This window comes from Pongo abelii, chromosome 6 (genome assembly GCF_028885655.2).
Source record: "Pongo abelii isolate AG06213 chromosome 6, NHGRI_mPonAbe1-v2.0_pri, whole genome shotgun sequence".
Classification (NCBI taxonomy): Eukaryota; Metazoa; Chordata; class Mammalia; order Primates; family Hominidae; genus Pongo; species Pongo abelii.
In genome coordinates, this window is record NC_071991.2 from 132,481,512 (window position 1) to 132,505,766 (window position 24,255).

Below are 24,255 nucleotides of genomic sequence, written 5' to 3' on the forward strand. Positions count from 1 at the left end.
TTGGCCTCTTTACGTAATCCGTGTTTCTCAGAGGTTTTGTTCATTCCTTTTTATTCTTAGTTCTCTTTATTTTTGTCTGGCTGTCTTAATTCATAGAGCCAGTCTTCAAGCTCCAAGATTCTTTCCTCAGCTTGGTCTATTCTGCTGTTAATACTTAGGATTGTGCTGTGAAATTCTTGTAGTGTGTTTTATAGCTCTATGAGATCATTTAGGTTCTTTTTTATACTGCCTATTTTGTTTGTCAGCTCCTGTATCCATTTTATTGTGATTCTTAGTTTCTTTGGATTGGGTTTTGCCATTCTCCTGAATCTTGATGATCTTTCCTATCCATATTCTGAATTCTATTTCTATCATTTCAACCATCTCAGGTTAAGAACCCTTGTTGGAGAACTAATGCAGTCATTTGAAGGACATAAGACACTTGGGCCATCGAACTGCCAGAATTCTCTCTAGGGCCTGGAGGGCAGCACAGGTGAGGGCTGCAAGACAGCAAAGATGACAACCCACCTCTCCCACTGAGAGCTCTGTCCCAGGCAGTTGTAGAGCTGCTATTGGCTCGATAGCCCCAGCAAGGAGTGGCTGAAGACTCAGGCTGGGAGGACATGCCTAGTGAAGAGATACAGGATGGGGGCCCACATAACAAACAGTCTGCCCACTTTCTCTATGGCTGCTGCAGTATGCTGGGGGTCCACTTCAGTCCCTTGTCACCTCGGATTTTTCAGCACCTGAAGGTACCAACAATGAAGGTCGTGAAACAGCAAAGATGGTGGTCCACCCTTCCCTCTGGGAGCTCTGTCCCAGGGAGGTTTGAAACTGTTGCTGACAGAAAACACTAGCAGGGGTATCTGTAGACCTTGGTCAGGAAATTCCTCTCAGTGAAGAGAAATGGGTTCCAGTGCCTGTGTGAAAAAGCAGTCTGACCACTTTTATGGAGAGCTGCTGTGCTGCACCGGGGGACCACTCCAATCCCTAATCACCTCAGACTGTCTAGAGCCTGAAGGCAAAAACAGCTAAGGCTGTGAAATAGCAAAGACAGTGGCCCATCCTTTCCCCTGGGAGCTCTATACCAGGGAGGCTCCGAACCACTGCCAGCTGGAAAACACCAGTAAGGGTGACTGGTGACCCTGGTTGAGAAGTTCTGCCCATTGAGGAGAAGCAGCATCAGAGACCCATGTGAAAAAGTAGTCTAGCTGCTTTTCTGTAGGGTGGCTGCACCAAAGGCAACAACGGCTAGGGCTGCAAAACAGCAAAGATAGTGGTTCACCCTCCCTCTGGGAGCTCTGTCTCAGGGAGGTGTAACACTGCTACTAGTGGCTGGCTGGAGTGCAAGCCAGTCCCTCTGGGAGCTCTGTCTCACGGAGGTACAACACTGCTACCAGTGGCTGGCTGGAGTTCCAAGCCAGTGGGTCTTATCCTGAGATGTGCTGTGGCAGCAGGATCTGCACACAGTCACTGCTCAGCCCCCTGGATTCAGCCCCTTTCTTAGGGGTATGTACAGAGGTCTAACTTCCCACTTTGCTGGAGTTGCAGCCACTTTTGCTGGGAAACCCGAGTGTCTAAAGCTCCTGGGGCTCTGTGTATGCCTGAGCAGCTGCTCTGCCAAGACTCCATGTATCAATAACCCTATGTGTCAGACTGCAAGAATTGGTGGAGTAGGTTCATGAGAAGACCTCCTGACCTGGAAGCTGCAAAGATCTGTGGGAGAAGCATGGGTCCCCATCATCACTCACTCACTCACCCCTTCCTTGGGCAGGGGAGGCTCTCCTGGCTCTGTATTGCTCCTGGGTGGGCAGTTGTCTGCCTTGCTCTTCTCTGTTATCCATGGGTCAAGTTGTTTTCTTTATGAATCCCAATGTATGTACCTGGATGTTTCAGTTGAAGGTGTTGTGTTCACTTACTCCTTCAGTTTCTCTCCATGAGAGTGGCAAATGCAAGCTGCATCTAGCCAGCCTCCCAACCACTTTCTTAACAATGTCCTTAAAACTCGTTTTGCCTCCTTATCCTTTGACTAAGCCAATGCTGAACAACTGTAATTCTGGATGAATCTAACTATCCATCTCTGCCCCTATCTTAGATTATAGAGCCCTGCTGGAGAAAAATTACATTACCAAATGGCACTATACATTCTTGTTTGCACAATTTATATATACATATACTTGATCAGCTACCTCTTCCATTCTCCAAAGTAACTATTCTAAATCTTTTCCTCTCTCTCTCCTACCTAACATCTCCCCTTTACCCTCAGTAGATAACCTCACTTCTTACTTCACATATAAAACAGAAACAAAAACCAGAGAGGCCATCAAAAAATTAACTCATCTCAAACATCCTTCCTTCTTGTTTCAAAGAAATAAATATCCCTCTGTTTAAGGTTAATTCAGTCAGCAGTGCTCTAGATCCCATGTCCATCAATTTCCTTAGTGACACAACTCTAATCACTGCCGTCTTTCTCACCTTCCTCAAAATATAGCCAACATTCATTACCTTCACTTCCTCACTTGTATACTTCTCAACCTACTGCTTGAGAATGTTTCTACTGTTGCCATACCATGAAATGGTTATTTACAAAGCCATACTGACTTCTCTACTGTTGATTATTTCCAGGGCATTTAAACTATTTCCCTTGATTCATTGAGCTATTTCACAATAGCTATTGTGCATCCCATGTCTCAGTCAGTGTACTGCCATCATCCAGTTATCTAAGTAATAAACCCAAGACTTATCCTAATGTTGTACACTTCTGTTTTTTGGTCTTTAATAACATGAAGCTCTATCCATTCTACCTCTAAAGATTCTCTTGAATCTTCTCTCTTCATCTTAATGCTACCGCTAATTCAGACCCTCATTTTGCCTCCCTTGAATAACTGCATTAGCCTCCTAATTTGTCTCCCTGCCCTGTGTTTCACTTTTCTTCAACTTTTTGTTTTCCTGGGTCCCAGTGTGATCTTTCAAAAATGCAAACCTGATTTTCTTGCGTAAAATCTTCAATGGCCCCCTGTTTCATTCAAAACACATTTATTTAGCATCTGTCAGTCATGAATTATTCCCATCTCAGAGGATCTCTCAAAAGTGTCATTGCAAACAAGGCCTCTAGTTTTGAACCATGTCTTCATACCTACCTGATATCCCAACTATTCTACACCACACTTGTGATTTCCTGAATGTGCCATGTTAGTCCCACATCCTAGATCATTCTCCTTCTTTTCTACTTGGCTGACTTGTGTTCATTCATTTACCCCATACCCTTTGCCCCCATCTATAAGTATGGCTATAAGTATATGTATGTAGTGAGTGCCCTGGTTTATCTCTATAGAAGTATATTCTAATAGATACTTTACTTTTTGCTCTCTAGTCCTGATTCTTAACATACTGAAGGCAGGAACTGTGTTTTTCACATCTATTTACCAAACAAAAGTAGTGCCAGATACATAATAAGCATTCACTGAATGTTTATTTATTTTTATTTTTTTGAGATGGAGTATTGCTCTGTCACACAGGCTGGAGTGCAGTGATGCAATCTTGGCTCACTGTAACCTCCGCCTCCTAGGTTCAAGCAATTCCTCTGCCTCAGCCTCCTGAGTAGCTGGGATTACAGAACTCGCCACCATGCCCACTTAATTTTTGTATTTTTAGTAAAGACAGGGTTTCACCCTGTTGGCCAGGCTAGTCTCGAACTCCTAACCTCAAGTGATCCATCTGCCTCAGCCTCCTAAAGTGCTGAGATTACAAGCATGAGCTACCACACCCGGCCTACATTCAATGAATGTTTATTGAGTGGCCTAAGAATGGCTTATCAAGAAACTGTAAATAAGTTCATTTCATTTGCCAATATTGCCAGATATTGTAATCATACATTATCTTTCAGATCTAGCTTAATGCAATGCGTGCTTTATTTATCTTTTTATTTTCCTTTTAAGAATAGATAATTTCTTTACAAAAAACTTATTGTAGAAATTTTCAAACATAAACAAAAGTAGAAATAATAGAATAATGAGTCCACTGATGCCCATCACCCGTCCTCATCAGTATCCTGCTACTCTTGTTTCATCTGTTTTCCCACCACTTTTTTCCTAGAATATTTTAAAATAAATTCTATAAATTATATTATTTTGCCTATAAACAGTTTAGTGTATATCACTAGACAAACAGTTATTAACAAAGCACAGTATATTTCTTGCTTTTATTCTAAATGTATTCTACTTTCTCTTATGCTGTCTATGGACCAATTTAAGCATGACAATTATAAATTATAAGACTTTTTTTAAATGTGTGACTACTACTCTTCCTTCAGGCTTTACTCAGGGTTCCACCCGCTTCCCAAGTATGTAGACTCTAAATTGTGATAAAATACACATAACAAAATTTACCATCTTAACTGTTTTTAAGTGTACAATTCAGTAGTGTTAAGTACAGTCATATTGTGGTGCACTCTCCAGAACTCCTTTTTCTCTTTTAAAATTGAAACTTTATGCCTATTCCTCCGCAATTCTCCCTCCCCCCAGCACCTGGAAACCATCCTTCTACTTTTGTATCTATGAATTTGACTGTTCTAGTCAAATAGAATTCTAGTCAATGGAATATTCTAGTCAAATTAGGAAGTGGAGTCAAATATTTGGATGACAAATATAGTATTTGTCTTTTTGTGTCTGGCTTATTTTATATAATGGTCTCAAGGTTTATCAGTATTGTAGCATTTGTCAGTATTTCCTTCCTTTTTAAGACTAAATAATATTCCATTGTATGAATATACCTCATTTCGTTAATCCATTCATCAATGAACATGTGTGTTGCTTACAACTGTTGGCTATTATGAATAATGCTACTATAAATATGAATGTATCTATGTCTCTTTGGGACCCTGCTTTCAATTCTTTTGGGGATATAACCAGAAGTGGAATTGCTGGGTCATATGGTAATCCTATTTTTAATTATTGAGGAACCATCATATTGTTTTCCACAATGTTGTACCATTTTACATTCTTATTAATAATGTGTGAAGGTTCCAATTTTTCTAAATCCTTGCCAGCACTTGTTATTTTCTGGAGGTTTTTTTTTTGATAGTAGCCATCCTAATATGGGGTGAGATAAACATTTTTTTAAATTTTATTATATTCCAGTGTCTCTATTAACAAAACAATAATTCCTTTGTATCATCTAATAAAGAAGGGATTTCTAACATGCTCTTCCCAGTCTCCCCATATCCCTATACTGCCACTTCCTCAAACTAGAAGCTTTGGAGCCACCATTGATTCCTCTCTTATTCTCTCATCTCACATCCAATTCTTTAGAAAATCCACATATGTACCCAGAATACTCCCACCCCACTTCTCACCCTTCTAGCCATTTCCACCACCCTGGTCCAAGCTACCACCATCTCTCCTGGATTGTTTCTGCAGCCTTCCAAGAGATCTCCCTGTTTGTTCACTCTTGCCTCTCTTCAATCTGTTCTCAACTTGGCAACCAGCACAATCTTGTCCAAACAGATCTCAGATTGACACTCCTCTGCTCAGTGCCTTCCAATGATTCTCCATCTCACACTCAGGAAAAATCAAAGTCCTTCTACTGGCTTTGAGGCCCAACATGAGCTGAGTCCATGTTACCTACCTAAATTTATCCCTTATAACTTTCCCTTTTGTTCATTCTACTCCACCCACTGATGCATTCTTGGTGTTCTTGAACATACTACTATTCTCCTACCTCAGTAAGGGCCTTTGCCTCGAATTATCTTTCCCCTGAAACCTGCTTGATTTACTTCCCAACTTCCATGAGATGTCAGCTTCATAAGGAGGCTTTTTCTTAACACCTTTTTAAAAATGGAAATCAACCCCTCAAGAATTCTCTACTCCCCTCCGCAGCTTTACTTTATCCTGTAAACTTTATCATTATCTAACATAATGTATATTTTATTTGTTTATTTTCTGCCCACTGTCATTAAAGTACAAGCTTCAGATGGGCAAGGAATTTTAGATAAAATCCTTGGCATATAATAATGCCCAATAAGTAACTGTGAATAGAGTTCATATCTCTGTACATATTTTTGTGGTTGCTCCCCAGATCTGCACCACAACTTAAAAAGCAAAATAAAAGAATGCATATCTTTCCAAAGCAAGAAGACTGGCATAAATTGGACAGATGATGAAAAAAGAAGCTACAAGGATAAAGGAATAGTTCAAACTCAAGAAATATTGCAGTATTTGCTCCCCATCATGCATAGCACTAAAAACATGCAAACCACTCAGATAAAACAGCTATTCAATTCAAGAACCAACTTCCAAATCCAACATCAGTAAGTCAATACAATTTTATCACTCTTAGCTATTTAACACATCTTTTTTAAGAAAGCAGGGCTTATTAATTTATTATCCTAAGAAAAAAAAATCTGTTCCTGAAAGTGATATCAGCTACATCACATTTGGCAAAGGGCAGAGACCCAAAGCTGTCAGAAAACACTGGATAAATGAAGGAGTAAGTTATCAGGCCTTATTTAATTGATTATTTGCATGAAACTGCTCATTAATTTAGATCTATTAATAAAGTATGCATAAACAAAGTATGATTATAGCCTGATTTGAAAATTATCAGCTGTTTTAAACCTTATAATCCTATGGGGTAACCAGAATTAAAAATAATTAACCTGAGCTACTTCAGTTTATTGATACTCAGATGAAAGCAGAAAGAGTGAGACTAGTTTTCTTCTAAAGATAAAAAACAGAACCACCTCTAAGGCCAAAAGGAAACATGTGTAAATAAAAGTAAAAACAGTAATAAGCTGAAAATAATAAATACAATACTAATATTATCAACAGATTTTTATAATGTACTTCCTATGTGCTACACACATAGTTATATATGTATACACTTTACATTTTACACATGAGAAAATTGAGGTGCAAAGAGGTTAAATAATTTGTCCAAAGCCTCACAAGCCAATATGTAGTGGAATCTGGAGTCAAATCCACCTAGACATTCTGACTACAGAGTCCTCCTGAACTTCATCATTATGCTTTGCCATTTCTCTTTATAAGTGAAAAACATGACCAATATACTTAATATACAAAGAGTGCTTACATATCAACTGGAAACTTATTAATACTTTCATAAGAAAATGGGTAAAGGCTATGAACCATTGCTACTGTGCATTAGTAAAAACCCTGACTCTTCACTAGGCCTCCTCTGACACCAGCCCAATGGGGAGAGAAAGAGGTACTTCATTTCTGTCCATTGAGTGTGGAAATCTCAGCTCCCCATTTGGTTTCCAATGACACCCTGGGGGAGGAGAGAGACTCTTTATAGGCCAGTGGGAGGGTCAAAGTTCTGGCTTCTTCTTGTTCTTCGACACCACCCTAGCAGAGGTTTGAGATCCCTCATTATACCTCGTAAGAGTGGAAGTGTAAGCCCCTCTGCCTCTGCTTACATGGGTGGGAGTGAGGGCACTGTTTATCTGTGGTGCTTGGCTGGAGTACAGTGGTTATTACCTAACATTTTCTATATCAGTAGGCTGTCCCTTTCCTGGTCCTTTTCTACACAGTACAGGCTATTGTTGAGAGCTTTTTGTGCATGTGGCTGGGCACATTTGTGTTTTCAGATTGCTGGCTTCTTCAGCTCCAAGTCTTGGATATATGAGGCAAAAAGAAAACCCAGGAGACACCATTGTGTTGTTCCTTCGTTCTTGAAGTCCCTAGCTAGCCTGCCTGCTTTCTACCTTTTGGAGTTGCCTTTTGTTCATTTATATGTAATGTCCAGGATTTGTAGTTATTTTTAGTGCAAAGAATAGGGAAAATGCATCTGCTTCATCTTCATGGAAGTGAAAAATCTCTCCAATTATATTTTGATTTGCATAATCTTTCTCAAGAATTTTCATCATTACCAAATGGAATGCCAAGCATGAGATTTATTCCTCCATATTTGAAATCTGACCCATGTTTGACTAGAGAGAAATTTAAGGTATGTAAATCATCTTGTTAACATGCAATTCACCTATTAATCCACCTAGACCCTATTCATTTTGGCTTAAGAACAGAACAGACAATGTAGGTTTCAGCCCTATGATTACATTCAGATGTTACATCATGTTCAACATGATAATTCTGCAAACTCTTACAGCACATTAACTAGTTTCTCCTTAATCCTAACTAAGACCAATGTCTAAAATGGTTTAGCAAAGTGTGATCTTCTCATTCTTTGCTTATTCTCACTTTACCCTGCAATCACTTACTATAGGTAATAGTATGGAAGAGTGTTGAGACAGTCAAACAAACGATATATAAAACAGAAAAGGTAGCCATAAAGAACTAAGTTGTAAGAACAACAACAACAAAAATCAACCTGACAATGTTTAAGTTTGCAGTGAGATCATCTGTTAAGAAAGGCCTTGCTTGCTGCTTTCCTACTTTTTAATATTTCCATATACACCTATATCAGATACTTTTGGGGGTGTCTACTTCAGGCACAATTTGTCCTTCTCTGGGGACTGCCTCTTGATCCACAAGGGTAGCACTTCCAAAAGCTGCATTTGTAATTATGTGACCTCTACCCACTGGCATGGTTGCCAATCAGATTATCTTTCTCTATACTTTGGAATTGCAATGAGAGATAGTGGATCAGTCTTGCATATTAAACTGCTGTAGGATGCAAATTTGAGCTAAGGGAAGTAAAAACTTTCCTGTGGAGAGAGAAAAGCAGAGACTGCAGATGAATAAAAACCCTTGGAAGTTTTCCATTTTCTAGTTCTACTCCTTTCCTGAAGCCTGGCTGAATTCCCTCTCCGTCTGTTTCCATGAGTAGCTTTGTACTTTCTTATAATTCTTCCCCTACCCTACCTTATGCTTTTTTAAATTTAGCTGGCTTGAATTGGTTTCTGTTACTTGTAACCAAAGAGGTCTTAGTTAATACCTCACTATTTGTCTGTACCTTCATGCTCAGGCCAATCCTCATTGAGTGCATTTCTAGATTCAAAGTATTAATATATAAGGAACCTCTTATGAAAGTAATGACTAAAAATCAAGCCATGTCCTAATTGTCACCTAGACCCCACCCCAATCTCAATGGAGGCTACATATGGAGATGAACCTCAACATCTGTCCAATAATAATTAGAAGCCTTCTATCTCTGGTGTCAGTGGAGTCCAGATGGGGAACCTGGACTTCCACTTCCATCTTGCAGTAATGAGGTCTTATCTCCCCACTCCCTGTGCTGGAGCAAACTAACAAAAAGCCAGCTGAAACAGAGGGTTTACATAAGATCCAGAGTCTCATAACATAATATGAAAGTGTCCATGTTTTAATCAGAAATAAATTGTTGTACCAAGAACCAGGAAGATCTAAAACTGAAAAAAGACAATTAGTAGAAACAAACACTGAGATGTTAATGATGTTAGAATTTTTTGACAAAGATTTTTAAAGCAGTCATAATTAAAATGCTTCAAAAAACACTTATAAACACACTTGGAAGAAATAAAAAAATAGAAAGCCTCAGCAGAGAGAGAGAAAAAAATATTAAGAAGAACCAAATAGAAATTTTTGAATTGAATACAATTGAAATTTTAAAAGCTTAATGGCTGAGCACAACAGTATAATTGTGCAAATAGAGGAAAGAGTCAGTGAATTGAGAGAGATAGAAAAATAGAAATTACCCAACTGAACGTAAGAGAAAAAATAGGCTTAAAATAAAATGAATAGAGCCTCAGGGACCTGTAGGACTATAAGACAAGATCTAATAATATTCACATATCGTAGTTTCAGAAGGACAGAATGAATACAGGGCTGAAAAGGAAATCAAAGAAATAATGGCTGAAAGGTTCCCAAATTTGACAGGAGACATAAACCTACAGATCAAAAAGCTGAGCAGACCACTAATAGGATACACCCAAAGAAATTCACACCAAGATACCCCAAAATTTAACTTTTTTTTTTTTGAGACAAAGTCTTGCTCTGTTACCCAGGCTGGAGTCCAGTGGAACGATCTCAGCTCACTGAAACCTCCACCTCCTGGGTTCAAGTGATTCTTGTGCCTCAGCCTTCTGAGTAGCTGGGATTATAGGCGCCCACCACCATGCCTGGCCAATTTTTGCATTTTTAGTAGAGACAAGGTTTTGCCGTGTTGGCCATGCTGGTCTTGAACTCCTGACCTTAAGTGATCTGACTGCCTCAGCCTCCCAAAGTGCCGGGATTACAGGCATGAATCACCATGCCCATTCCCCAAAATTTAACTTCTGAAAATGAGAGAAAAAAAAGAAAAAGGAAAGAAAAAACTATTGAAAGGAGTCAGAGAGGCTGGGCACGGTGGCTCATGCCTGTAATCCCAGCACTTTGGGAGGCCGAGGTGGGCAGATCACGAGGTCAGGAGATCGAGACCAACCTGGCTAACACGGTGAAACCCCGTCTCTACTAAAAATACAAAAAATTATGCGGGCGTGGCGGCGGGTGCCTGTAGTTCCAGCTACTCTGGAGGCTGAGGCAGGAGAATGGCGTGAACGCGGGAGGCAGAGCTTGCAGTGAGCCAAGATCGCACCACTGTACTCCAGCCTGGGTGACAGAGCAAGACTCCGTCTCAAAAGAAAAAAAAAAAAGAAAAAGAAAGGAGTCAGAGAAAAATGACACCTTTCCTACAGAGGAAAAACAATTTGAATGACAGTGGATTTCTCATCAAAACCCACAAAGCACAATAATTTTAATTATTGGAAGAAATTGTCAACCTAGAATATTATACCCAGTGAAAATAAGGGAGAAGTCAAGAAATGTTCAGATAAAAGAAAACGAAGAGAATTTTTCACCAGAAGACTTACTCTAAAAGAATGACTAAAGGAATTTTTCTAAACAGATAGAAAATGACAAAAGAAGGAATATGAGGAAAGAAAGAATATGGTAAGCAAAAATACAGGTAGATATAAAATACAGGTAAATATAAATTTTTCTAAATCATATTTGATGGTTGATGCAAAAATTATAATATTGATGTGGTTCCAAATGTATATAAAAGACATATTTAAGACCATTATAAATGTGAGAAGGTAAAAGGACATAAAAGGAGGTAAGGTTTGTACTTCACTCAAATTACTAAGTTAACACAACCAATAAATTGTGATAAGTTATGCATATGTAGTATAATACAACAACCACTGAAAAAGCTGTTCAAAGAGATATACTAAAAAACACTAAATAAATCAAAATGGAATTCTTGAAAAATGTTCACATTACCCACAGGAAGGCAGGAAAGAGAAAACAAAAAACAAAAAATAAACATTTTTTTAAATGGCAGATTTAAGTCCTAAGACATCAACAATTACATTAAATGTAAATGACCTAAATACAACAGTTAAGGACAGATTAACAGAATGAATTTTAAAACATTACCCAACAATATGCAGTCACAAAAAACTCATTTCAAATATGACAATGGAGGCAGGCTGAAAGTAAAAGGATGGAAGAAGATACGTCATGCAAACATTAATAGATGAAAGCAGGAGTGGCTATGTTAATATTAGGTAAAGTAGATTTTAGAGGAAAGAAAATTATCAAACAGGGGCATTATATATAATGTTTAAAAGGTCAATCCACTAGAAACACAGCAATCTTAGATGTGTGTATAAAATCACAGAACTGGCCGGGTGAGGTGGCTCACGCCTGTAATCTCAGCACTTTGGACGGCCGAGGCCGGTGGATCACCTGAGGTCGGGATTTTGAGACCAGCCTGACCAACGCGGAGAAACCCTGTCTCTACTAAAAATACAAAAAATTAGCCGGGCATGGTGACTTATACCTGTAATCCCAGCTACTCGGGAGGCTGAGGCAGGAGAATCACTTGAACTCGGGAGGTGGAGGTTGCAGTGAGCCAAGATGGTGCCATTGCACTCCAGCCTGGGCAACAAGAACAAAACTCCATCTCAAAAAACAAAACAAAACAACACAGAACTGCAAAATATGTGAAGCAAAAACTGATAAAACAGAAAGGAGAAATAGACAAATTCACAATTGTTTCAATAATTAGAAAATAAGGAAGGATATAAAATAATTCAACAAGAATATAAATATCTAACTGACATTTAAGGAGCACTTCATCCAACAACAGCACAGTACACATTATTTTCAAGTGTATGTGGATCATATACCAAGATAGAACATATCCTAGCTATGAAATAAACCTCAACATATTTAAAAGAATTTAACTCATACAAAGTGTATTATCTGACCACAATGGACTCCAACTAGAAATCAATAGGCAAAGGGTAATAGGAAAAAAAAAAAAACCTAAACATTTGGAAACTAAATAACACGCTTCTGAATAAATCGTGAATCAAAAATATTCTCTGGGATGGGGCCAAGATGGCTGACTAGAAACAGCGGCATTCGGAGGCTCCCATTGAAAAGAACTATAATAAGCAAGGTATCCAGGTTCTCTCATCAGAACTGACTAGGAGGCTGGTGTGATCCACAGAGAGGAAGGAAGAACAGTGTAGTGCAGTGGCCCACCTGAGAGCCACACAGGGCAGGAGAGCACCCCCCTACATCCCCAGCCAAGGGAGGTAGTGAGTGAGTGTGCTACCCAGCCGGGGAAACCATGCTTTTTCCACAGAGCTGTGAAACCTGTAGATTGGAAGATCCCACTCATGAACCCACGCCACCAGGGCCTAGCGTCGCAACCCCAGAGCCGTGAAGATTCTCAATAGCCTCTTAGCTGGAATCTGCTTAAGCCTACAGAGCTCCCCAGGGGAGGCATGACCAGCACCACAGCTGTGGCTGCCTGCTGTCTAAGCCGTTTGAGTTCCTTGGGGGAGGGGCTGCAGCCAGCACTGGGACTCACAACTGCCTAACACACTAAGCTCCCTGGGTGGTGGAAGGGAATCTTCCATCTCTATAGCTCCAGGCTGTGCTTTTCCTTTGCTGGAGTCAGGGAGGCTGAAGAGCTTGGTCCCAAGACATGTTCCCCAGAGCCCAACACACCGACTGTGGCCAGAGTGCCTCTTCAGGCCTGACCCTGACCCATCCTTCCTCATTGGGTGGGGCTTCCCTGCAGGAACTGCAATAACTCCAGCCAGAGGCTCAGGGACAGAACCCAGATTTCCCTGGGCCTGAGCCCCTAGGGGGAGGGGAAGCCACAGTCTTTGCAGACCAGCAGACTTAGCCTTTCCTCCTGGTAGTTCTGAGGTATCTGGGCAGCCCAGAGAAGTGGGTTTCCCCCCAGTGAAGCACACCCCCCCAACCAAGGGACAAAGTGCTTCATTAAATGGGTCCTGTTCCCCCTGCCACCCACTAGGTAAGACCCTCCAACAGGGGTTGTCAGATACCCTATACATGAGCAATACTGCTGGCATCAGGCTGGTACCCCTTGAGGTCAGAGATCCCAGAAGAAGGAGCAGGCACCCTTCTTTGCTATTCTCCAGCCTCCTTGAGTGACATCTCCAGGCCCAGGAGTGAACCAGATGACTAGGGCCTGAAGTGAAACCCCAGCAAACAGCAGCAGCCCTATAGAAAAGGGACCTGACCAATGAAAGAAAAACAAATAGAAAGCAACAACAACAGTATCAACAACAACAAAAAAGCCCCCAGAAAAACCCCATCCAAGGATCAGCAGCCTCAAAGATCAAAACTAGACAAACTCATGAAGATGGGAAAGAATTAATGAAAAAACACTGAAAACCCAAAAGGCCAGAGTGCCTCCTCTCCTCCAAATGATCGCAATGTATCTCCAGCAATGGTACAGAATTGGTTGGAGGATGAGACAGACAAATTGATAGAAGTAGGCTTCAGAAGATGACTAATAAAAAACTACTCTGAGCTAAAGGAGCATGTTCTAACCCAATGCAAAGAAGCTAAGAACGTTGATAAAAGGTTAGAGTAGCTGCTAACTAGAATAACCAGTTTAGAGAGGAACATAAATGACCTGGTGGAGCTGAAAAACACAGCACGAGAACCTTGTGAAGCATACACAAGTATCAATAGCCGAATCAACCAAGCAGAATAAAGGATATCAGAGTTTGAAGACCACCTTGCTGAAATAAGGCATGCAGACAAGACTAGAGAAAAAAGAATAAAAAGGAATCAACAAAGCCTCCAAGAAATGTGGGACTTCATAAAAAGACCAAACCTACGATTGATCAGAGTACCTGAGGGAGACAGCGAGAATGCAAACAAGTTGGAAAACACACTTCAGGATATTATCCAGGAGAACTTCTCCAACCTCACAAGACAGGCCAATATGCAAATTCGGGAAATGCAGAGAACATCACTAAGATATTCCATGAGAAGATCAACCCCAAGACACATAATCTTCAGATTCTCTAAGGTCAAAATGAAGGAAAAAATGTTAAGGGCAGCCAGAGAGAAAGGCCAGGTCATCTACAAAGGAAATCCCATCAGACTAACAGTGGCCCTCTCAGCAGAAACTCTACAAGCCAGAAAAGATTGGGAGTCAATATTCAACATTCTTAAAGAAAAAAAATTTCAACTCAGAATTTCGTATCTGGCCAAACTAATCTTCATAAGCAAAGGATAAATCAAATCCTTTCCAGACAAACAAATACTGAGGGGTTTCATTACCACCAGGGCTGCCTTGCAAAAGCTCCTGAAAGAAGCACTAAATATGAAAAACAAAAACTGGTACCAGCCACTGCAAAACCACACCAAAATATAAAGACCAATGACACTATGAAGAAACTGCATCAATTAGCGCACAAAATAACCAAATAGCATCATGATGACAGGATCAAATTGACACATTACAATACTAACCTTAAATGTAAATGGGCTAAATGCCCCAGTTAAAAGACACAGACTGGCAAATTGGATAAAGAGTCAAGTCCCATTGGTGTGCTGTATTCAGGAGACCTGTCTCACGTGCAAAGACACACATAGGCTCAAAATCAAGGGATAGAGAAAAATTTACCAAGCAAATGGAAAGCAAAAAAAAAAAAAAAAGTAGGGGTTGCAATCCTAGTCTCTGACAAAATAGACTTTAAACCAACAAAATCAAAAAAGACAAGGGTATTACATAACGGTAAAGGGAACAATTCAACAAGAAGAGCTAACTGTTCTAAATATATATGCACCCAATACAGGAGCACCCGGATTCATAAAACAAGTTCTTAGAGACCCAAAAGGAGACTTAGACTCCTACACAATAATAGTGGAAGACTTTAACACCCCACTGTCAATATTAGACAGATCAACAAGACAGAAAATTAACAAGGATATTCAGGACTTGAACTCTCAGCTCTGGATCAAGTGGATCTAATAGACATCTACAGAAATCTCCACCCCAAATCAACAGAATATACGTTCTTCTCTGTGCCACATGGCACTTATTCTAAAATTGACCACATAATTGGAAGTAAAACAGCCCTCAGCAAATGCAAAAGAACTGAAATCATAGCAAACAGTCTCTCAGACCACAGTGCAATCAAATTACAACTCAGGATTAAAAAACTCACTCAAAACCACACGATTACATGGAAATTGAACAATCTGCTCCTGAATGACTCCTTGGTAAATAATGAAATTAAAGCAGAAATCAAGAAGTTCTTTGAAACCAATGAGAACAAAGAGACAACGTACCAGAATCTCTGGGACACAGCTAAAGCATTGTGTTAAGGGGGAAATTTATAGCACTAAACACCCACATCAGAAAGCTAGAAAGATCCCAAATCCACACCCAAATATCACAATTAAAAGAGCTAGAGAGGCAAGAGCAAACTAATCCAAAAGCTAGCAGAAGACAAGAAATAACTAAGATTAGAGCAGAATTGAAGGAGATAGAGACACAAAAACTCCCCCAAAAATCACTGAATCCAGCTGTTTTTTTAAAAAAATTAACAAAATAGACCACTGGCTAGACTAATAAAGAAGAGAGAAGAATCAAATAGACACAATAAAAATAATAAGGGGATATCACCACTGATCCCACAGAAATACAAACTACCATCAGAGAATACTATCAACACCTTGATGGAAATAAACTAGAAAATCTAGAAGAAATGGAGAAACTCCTGGACACACACACCCTCCCAAGACTAAACCAAGAAGTCGGATCCCTGAATAGACCAATAGCAAGTTCTGAAATTGAGGCAATAATTAATAGCCTACCAAGCAAAAAAAGCTCAGGACCAGACGGATTCACGGCTGAATTTTACCAGAAGTACAAAGAAGAGCTGGTACCATTCCTTCTGAAACTACTCCAAACAATTGAAAAGGAGGGACTCCTCCCTAATTCAATTTATGAAGCCACCATCATCCTGATACCAAAACCAGGAAGAGACACAACAAAAAAAAAGAAAACTTCAGACCAATATTCCTGATGAACATCAATACGAAAATCCTCAATAAAATACGGGCAAACCGAATCCAGCAGCACATCAAAAAACGTATCCACCATGATGAAGCTGGCTTCATCCCTGGGATACAAGGCTGATTCAACATATGCAAATCAATAAACATAATCCATCACATAAACAGAACCAAGCACAAAAACCACATAATTATCTCAATAGATGCAGAAAAGAGTTTTGATAAAATTCAACATCCCTTCATGTTAAAAACTCTCAATAAACTAGGTATTGATGGAACATATCTCAAAATAATGAGAGCTATTTATGATAATATATAGCCAATATCATATTGAACGGGCAAAAGCCAGACACATTCCCTTTGAAAACCAGTACAAGACAAGGATGCCCTCTCTCACCACCCCTATTCAACATAGTATTGGAAGCTCTGGCCGGGGCAATCAGGCAAGAGAAAGAAGTAAAGGGAATTCAAATAGGAAGAGAGGAAGTCAAATTGTCTCTTTTTGCAGATGACATGATTTTATATTTAGAAAACCCCACCATCTCAGCCCCAAAACTCCTTAACTGATAAGCAACTTCAGCAAAGTCTCAGAATACAGAATCAATGTGCAAAAATCACAAGCATTCCTTTACACCAATATAGATAAGCAGAGAGCCAAATCATGAATGGACTCCCATTCACGATTGCTACACAGAGAATAAAATACCTAGGAATACAGCTAACAAGGGATGTGAAGGACCTCTTCAAGGAGAACTACAGACCACCAAGGAAACAAGAGAGGATACAAACAAGTGGAAAAATATTCCATCCTCATGGATAGGAAGAATCAATATCATGAAAATGGCAGTACTGCCCAAAGTAATTTATAGATTCAACACTTTTCCCATCAAACTACTTTAAATTTCATGTGGAATCAAAGAAGACCCCGAATAGCCAAGACAATCCTAAGCAGAAAGAACAAAGCTGGAGGCATCACACTACCTGACTTCAAACTGTACTACGAGGCTACAGTAACCAAAATAGACATATAGACCAATGCAACAGAACGGAGACCTCAGAAATAATACCACACATCTACAACTATCTGATCTTTGACAAACCTGACAAAAACAAGCAATGGGGAAAGGATTCCCTGTTCAATAAGTGATGCTAGGAAAACTGGCTAGCCATGTGCAGAAAACTGAAACTGGACCCCTTCCTTACACCTTATACAAAAAGTAACTGAAGATGGATTAAAGACTTAAATGTAAAACCCAAAACCAGAAAAACTCCAGAAGAAAACCTAGGCAATACCATTCAGGACATAGGCATGGGTAAAGACTTCATGACAAAACACCAAAAGCAATTGCAACAGAAGCCAAAATTGACAAATGGGATCTAATTACACTAAAGAGCTTCTGCACAGCAAAAGAAACCAGCATCAGAGTGAACAGGCAACCTACAGAATGGGAGAAATTTTTTGCAATCTACCCATCTGATAAAGGTCTAATATCCAGAATTTACACAGAACTTAAACATATTTACAAGAAAAAAACAGACAACCCCATCAAAAAGTGGGCAAAGCATATGAAGACGCTTCTCAAAAGAAGATACTCATGCAGCCAACAAGCATATGTAAAAAAGCTCAATGGCTGGGCGCGGTGGCTCACGCCTATAATCCCAGCACTTTGGGAGGCCAAGGTGGGTGGATCACGAGGTCAGAATATCAAGACCATCCTGGCCAACATGGTGAAACCCCATCTCTACTATACAAAAAATTAGCTGGGGTGTGGTGGCACACCCCTGTAGTCCCAGCTACTTGGGAGGCTGAGGCAGGGGAATTGCTTGAACCCAGGAGGCAGAGGTTGCAGTAAGCCAAGATTGCACCACTGCACTCCAGCCTGGCAACGGAGCAAGTCTCCGTCTAAAAAAAAAAAAAAAAACTCAACATCACTGATCACACTGATCATCAGAGAAATGTAAATCAAAACCACAATGAGATACCATCTCACATCAGTCAGAATGGCAATTACTAAAAAGTCAAGAAACAATAGATGGCTGGGGAGGCTGTAGAGAAATAAGAATGCTTTTACTCTGCTGGTGGGAGTGTAAATTAGTTCAACCATTGTGGAAGACAGTATGGTGATTCCTCAAGGATCTAGAACCAGAACCACCATTTGACCCAGCAATCCCATTACTGGGTATATACCCAAAGGAATATAAATCATTCTACTATAAAGACACATGCACACATATGTTTATTGCAGCACTGTTTACAATAGCAAAGACATGGAACCAACCCAAATACCCATCAATGATAGACTGGATAAAGAAAATGTGGCCATATACACCATGGAATACTATGCAGCCATAAAAAGGAATGGGATCTGCCAGGCATGGTGGCTCACGCCTATAATCCCAGCTCTTTGGGAGGCCAAGGTGGGTGGATCACAAGGTCAGAAGTTTGAGACCAGCCTGGCCAATATGGTGAAACCCTGTCTCTACTAAAAATACAAAAATTAGCCGGGTGTGGTGGTGAGCGCCTGTAGTCCCAGCTACTCGGGAGGCTGAGACAGGAGAATTGCTTGAACCCAGGAGGCAGAGGTTTCAGTGAGCCGAGATGGCACCACTGCACTCCAGCCTGGGCAACAGAGTAAGACTCCATCTCAAGAAAAAAAAAACGGCATTTGTAAACTGTCATGGCCCTGGTGGGAGTGTAGCAGTGAGGACGATCAGAGATCACTCTCGTGGTCATCTTGGTTTTGTTCCTCAGAAAATTAAATGTCATCAGAAGACCAAGAAGCTCAGGAGGATGAATTGCTGGCCCCAGTGAGTATTTACGATGGAGATGAATTTAGAAAAGCAGTCTGTCCAAGGTGGAGAAACCAAGATCTATTTGGATTTGCCATAGAATTTCAAGATATTTGTGAGCGCTGTCTGCTCTATGGGAAGAACACCGTGGCAGCGTGATCCTGTTTGCCTGGATGCAATTTCTTAAGGAAGAGACCCTAGTATACCTGAATATTGTCTCTCCTTTTGAGCTCAAGATTGATTCTCAGAAAAAAAGTGCAGAGAAGGACAGCTCAAGCCTCTCCCAACACAGAGCTAGATTTTGGAGAAACTTCTGGATCTGATACAGACCAAGAGGAAATTGTGGATGAGACAGCTGTGTGGAGGATGTGGAATCATTGTTAAATATGATCCAGGAAATCTTGGACTTTGATCAAGCTCAGCAGATAAAATGCTTTAATAGTAATTTGTTCCTGTGCAATATCTGTTTCTGTAAGAAGCTGGGTAGTGAATGCATGTACTTCTTGGAGTGCACGCATGTGTACTGCAAAGCCTGTCTGAAGGACTACTTTGAAATCCAGATCAGAGATGGCCAGGTTCAATGTCTCAACTGCCCAGAACCAAAGTGCCCTTCAGTGGCCACTCCTGGTCAGGTCAAAGAGCTAGTGGAAGCAGAATTATTTGCCCATTATGACTGCCTTCTCCTCCAGTCCACCTTGGACCTGATGGCAGATGTGGTGTACTGCCCCCACCCGTGCTGCCAGCTGCCTGTGATGCAGGAGCCTGGCTGCACCGTGGGTATCTGCTCTAGCTGCAATTTTGCCTTCTGTACCTTGTGCAGGTTGACCTACCATGGGGTCTCTCCATGTAAGGTGACTGCAGAGAAATTAATAGACTTATGAAATGAATACCTGCAAGCAGATGAGGGCAATAAAAGACTTTTGGAACAAAGGTATGATAAGAGGGTGATTCAGAAGGCACTGGAAGAGATGGAAAGTATGGAGTGGCTAGAGAAAAACTTCAAGAACTGCCCATGTTGTGGAACTCCCATAGAGAAATTAGATGGATATAACAAGATGACATGTACTGGCTGTATGCAATATTTCTGTTGGATTTGCATGAGTTCTCTCTCTAGAGCAAACCGTTACAAACATTTCACTGATCCTGCTTCACCACGTTTTAACCAGCTGTTTTATGCTGTGGATGTTGATGAAGATATTTGGGAAGATGAGATTGAAGACTAGTTAACTACTGCTCAAGATATGGAAGTGGATTGGTTTTCCCTAATCTTTTGTCAAGTACACAAAGTAACCCTGCAGGATATTTAGGGTACTATTCATTCACTCTTCTTGTGTAGAAGATATGGAAGAACAAGGTTTGTATTTTCATGTGGTACTACTGAAGAGGGTGCATTCATACATTTTTTAATGCAAGTTGAGAAAAATTATAAGCCAAGGGTTCAGAAAATGAAACTACAGAATATTAAATATTATAATGTGTCCAAAGCTCTGAATAGTTAAAAATTAAATATTTATTGCCTTCCCCAAGCTTTACATAAGGAGAAGAGGGGTCAAGAGTTAAACTTACAGACCCTTTGTCTCTGAGAAGCATCCCTCTAAGACATTCTGTTGGAGTTCCCTCAGTACTACTCCTTACAACTGGGGTAGATAGAAGAAGCCTTATGAAAATTATACTGAGAATCTGATCTCATTTACTCCATGTTAATCACATTCTTACCGACCTAAATTTCTGCCAAGTCAGTTCTCTCTGGAGGAAGTCCTTTACTCTGTAACTGACTGGATGGTCCAGTGTCATTTTGACCTGCTTTTCAGAATGGAAATTTATAATAATTTAAAAATATGTTTTAATACCACAAACGCTATGGGGCACTTTATATTTATTAGTGGTGTATATGCTCCACTGGTTTCAGGCCAAATCTAGAATTTAGTGATACTGGCTCAGAAGAATTTAAGTTCTATTCAACTTTCCTGGGTGTTAGAGCCTAGATTCAAAATGACTTGTCTTCGCTACTTTTGTTCCACATTCTCTCTCTTTACCTTTGCCCTACCTTCTGTTTGTAAGGACAATCTTAATATTAATTCCAGCAACACATGTTTTTATTTCCTTTGCTGGAATAGGAGAAAGCTTAATAAATATATTAATTTAATATAATAATATAATCATATTATTCATATATTCATCCCAAGCTGAATGTTCTTGAATTATCTGCATTTACCACTGTATATGCATATAGTGACAGTATAACCTGTCTATACCACTGTAGTTCCAGTCCTAATTTTCTGAATTATTTTTAAAGGTCTTCTCTAACAAGCTATGGGAATTTAGCTTCATACTCTTTTTTTGCAACAGCAGTGTTTTGGGTGATAATTTTGAATTGATACCTGTTCCTTTTTCTGGGTTTTGTTGGCCTTTTGAAAAATTGTCTTTCGTTATCGTTGGTGGGTGGCTTGGTAGCAAAGTAAAATTTTTTGGAAAAGAGGACAGAAAATTGAACTGCAGCTTGAGAACATATCTTTTTTTCCTACTTTGTCATTGAAAATTGAAGAATCGCTTTTAACTGTTTTAGGTGTGTGTGTCCAGAGTGAGCAAGGACTATGTTTTTGGATTGTCAAAGAGGATGCTTAATCTTAAAAATAAAAATAAATTTAAAAATCATCTTGTAATTAGAAAAAAAAGGAACGAGATCATGTCTTTTCCAGGGATGTGGATGAAGCCGGAAGCCATCATCTTCAGCAAACTTAACACAGGAACAGAAAACCAAACACCACATGTTTTCACTCATAAGTGGGAGTTGAACAGTGAGACACATGGACACATAGAGGGGAACATCACACACCAGGGCCTGTTCGGGGGTGAGGAGTGAGGGGAGGGAACATAGAGGATGTGTCAATAGGTGCAGCAAACCACCATAGCACACATATACCTATGTAACAAACCTGCACGTTCTGCACATGTATCCCGGCTTTTTTTTTAGAAGAAATAAAGGAAACAAAAATTAAAAAAAAAACATTCTCAAAGGAAGTAAAAATATGTATTTAAATTAATGGAAATGAAACTATAATATATCAAAATAAGTGAGATATAGCTAAAGCAGTACTGATAAAGAAATTTATAGAACTGCATATGCTAAAAAATGAGAAAACATCTGAAATCAATGATCTAAGCTCCCACCTCAGGGACCTATAAAAAGAAAAGCAAATAAACTCAAAGCAAGCAGAAAGAAGATAATAAAGATAAGAGCAGGAATTAATAAAATTAAAAACAGAAAAATGACACAAAAAATCAGTGAAACAACTGGTTGTTTGAAAAGATCAATAAAACTGACAAACTTCTATTAATACTGACAAAGAAACAAAGAAAAAAGACACAAATTACTAACATGAGGAATGAAACAGGGGATATCACTAAAAATCCTGCATACATCAAAGAGTTAATAGAAAACACTACACACAAATTTGACAACTTACAGAAAATGGATTATTTCCTCAATAAAATATGAACTACCCCAGATCATTCAATATGAAATAGAATATTTGAATACCCCTGTAACTAATAAGGAAATTGATTTCATAATTTTAAAACCCTAAAAAAGAAATCACCTGGCCTAGGTGGTTTTAGAAGAAAATTTTACCAATAAATTAAGGAAGAATTAATACTAATTCTGTACAATTTCTTCCAGAAAATAGGAGTTTTCAGTTCATTTAATGAAGCCACTGTTAGCATGCTATCAAAACCAGACAAGGGCAAAACAAAAAAGGAAATGACAGAATAAGATTTTGCATAAATATAGATTTAACAAGCTAAATCTAACAAAATATTAGCAAATAGAATTCAGCTCTAAATAAAAAGAATTATACACCATGACCAAGTGAAGTCTATTTCAGGAATTCAAGGTTAGTTTAATATTCAAAAAGTAATTGATGAAATCCTTCATATTAGCAAGCTTAAGAAGAAAAATCACAAGATCCTATTAATTGGCACAGAAATTGGTATTCGACAGAATTCAGTACCCATCCATGATAAAAAGTCTCAGAAAAACATAAGAATAAAGGGGAACTTACTCAACTTAATAAAGTCCATTCTTACCACTTGATATAGTTTGGCTGTGTCCCCACCCGAATCTCACCTTTAATTGTAATAATCCCCACGTGTCAAGGCAGGGTCAGGTGGAGATAATTGAATCATGGGAGCAGTTTCCCCATACTCTTCTCGTGGTAGTGAACAAGTCTCAGGAGATCCGATGGTTTTATAAATAGGAGTTCCCCTGCATAAGCTCTCTTGCCTGCCACCATGTAAGACGTGACTTTGCTCCTCCTTTGCCTTCTGCCATGATTGCGAGGCCTCCCCAGCCATGTGGAACTGTGAGTCAATTAAACCTCTTTCCTTTATAAATTACCCAGTATTGGGTATGTTTTTATTAGCAGCATGAGAATAGAATAATACACCACTCTATTGAACATTGTGCTAGAAGTTCTAGCCACTGCAATAAGGTAATAAAAAAATAAAAAGCATACAAATCAGAAAGGAAAAAATATAATGATCCCTATTGTGAAAGATGTTATTCTCTATGTAGAAAATCCTAACAAATTTACCAAAACACACACGCACGCCTATGCACACACACACACACAACCTTTAGAACTAATAAGTTATGCTAGGCCTCAGAATACAAGATAAATGTACAAAATTAATTGCTCTTCTATAAATAAGCAATGAACATGTCAACACCAAAATTACAAAATATCTCAAAAAAAATACTTAGTTGTACAGGGTTTGTATGCTGAAAAGTATACAACATGAATAAGAGAAATTTAAAAATATCTAAATGAGTGGAAAGATGTAGCATGTTCATAAATTGAAAGCCTCAATAAAGATGTCAGTTCTTCCCAGATTAATATACAAGTTTAACACAATGCCTATCAAAATCCCAGCAAGATCTTTTGTATATATAGACAAGATTATTCCAGAATTTATCTGCCAATGCACTAAAATAGCAAAAACAATTTTGACAAACAAGGATAAAATGGGAGAGATCAGTCTATCTGATTTCAAGAACTTTTATATAGTTAGAGTAATCAAGACAGTAGTATTAGAGGAGAAATAAACATACACATCAGTGGAACTGAGGCAAAAACCAAGAAATAGACGACATAAATTTGCTCCACTGATTTTGATAGGGAATTCAAAA

The 24,255-nt window shown here is 39.2% G+C and overlaps 1 protein-coding gene and 1 pseudogene across 9 annotated transcripts in view; both read left to right on the forward strand.

Moving 5' to 3' along the window:
- The window catches only part of AGBL3 (AGBL carboxypeptidase 3), a 169,970-nt gene that overhangs the window by 142,210 nt on the left and 3,505 nt on the right, over nt 1-24,255 (forward strand). For 5 of the 9 annotated variants that reach the window (XM_009243248.4, XM_054559841.2, XM_054559839.2 and 2 more), the window contains one exon: nt 6,055-6,286. The exons of the other annotated variants lie outside the window; for them this stretch is intronic. In XM_009243248.4, the coding sequence (XP_009241523.1) occupies nt 6,055-6,286 (232 nt within the window). The remainder of the gene's footprint in view (nt 1-6,054; nt 6,287-24,255) is intronic. 9 annotated transcript variants of the gene reach the window in all.
- LOC129060490 (E3 ubiquitin-protein ligase RNF14-like) lies at nt 6,895-20,381 on the forward strand (annotated as a pseudogene).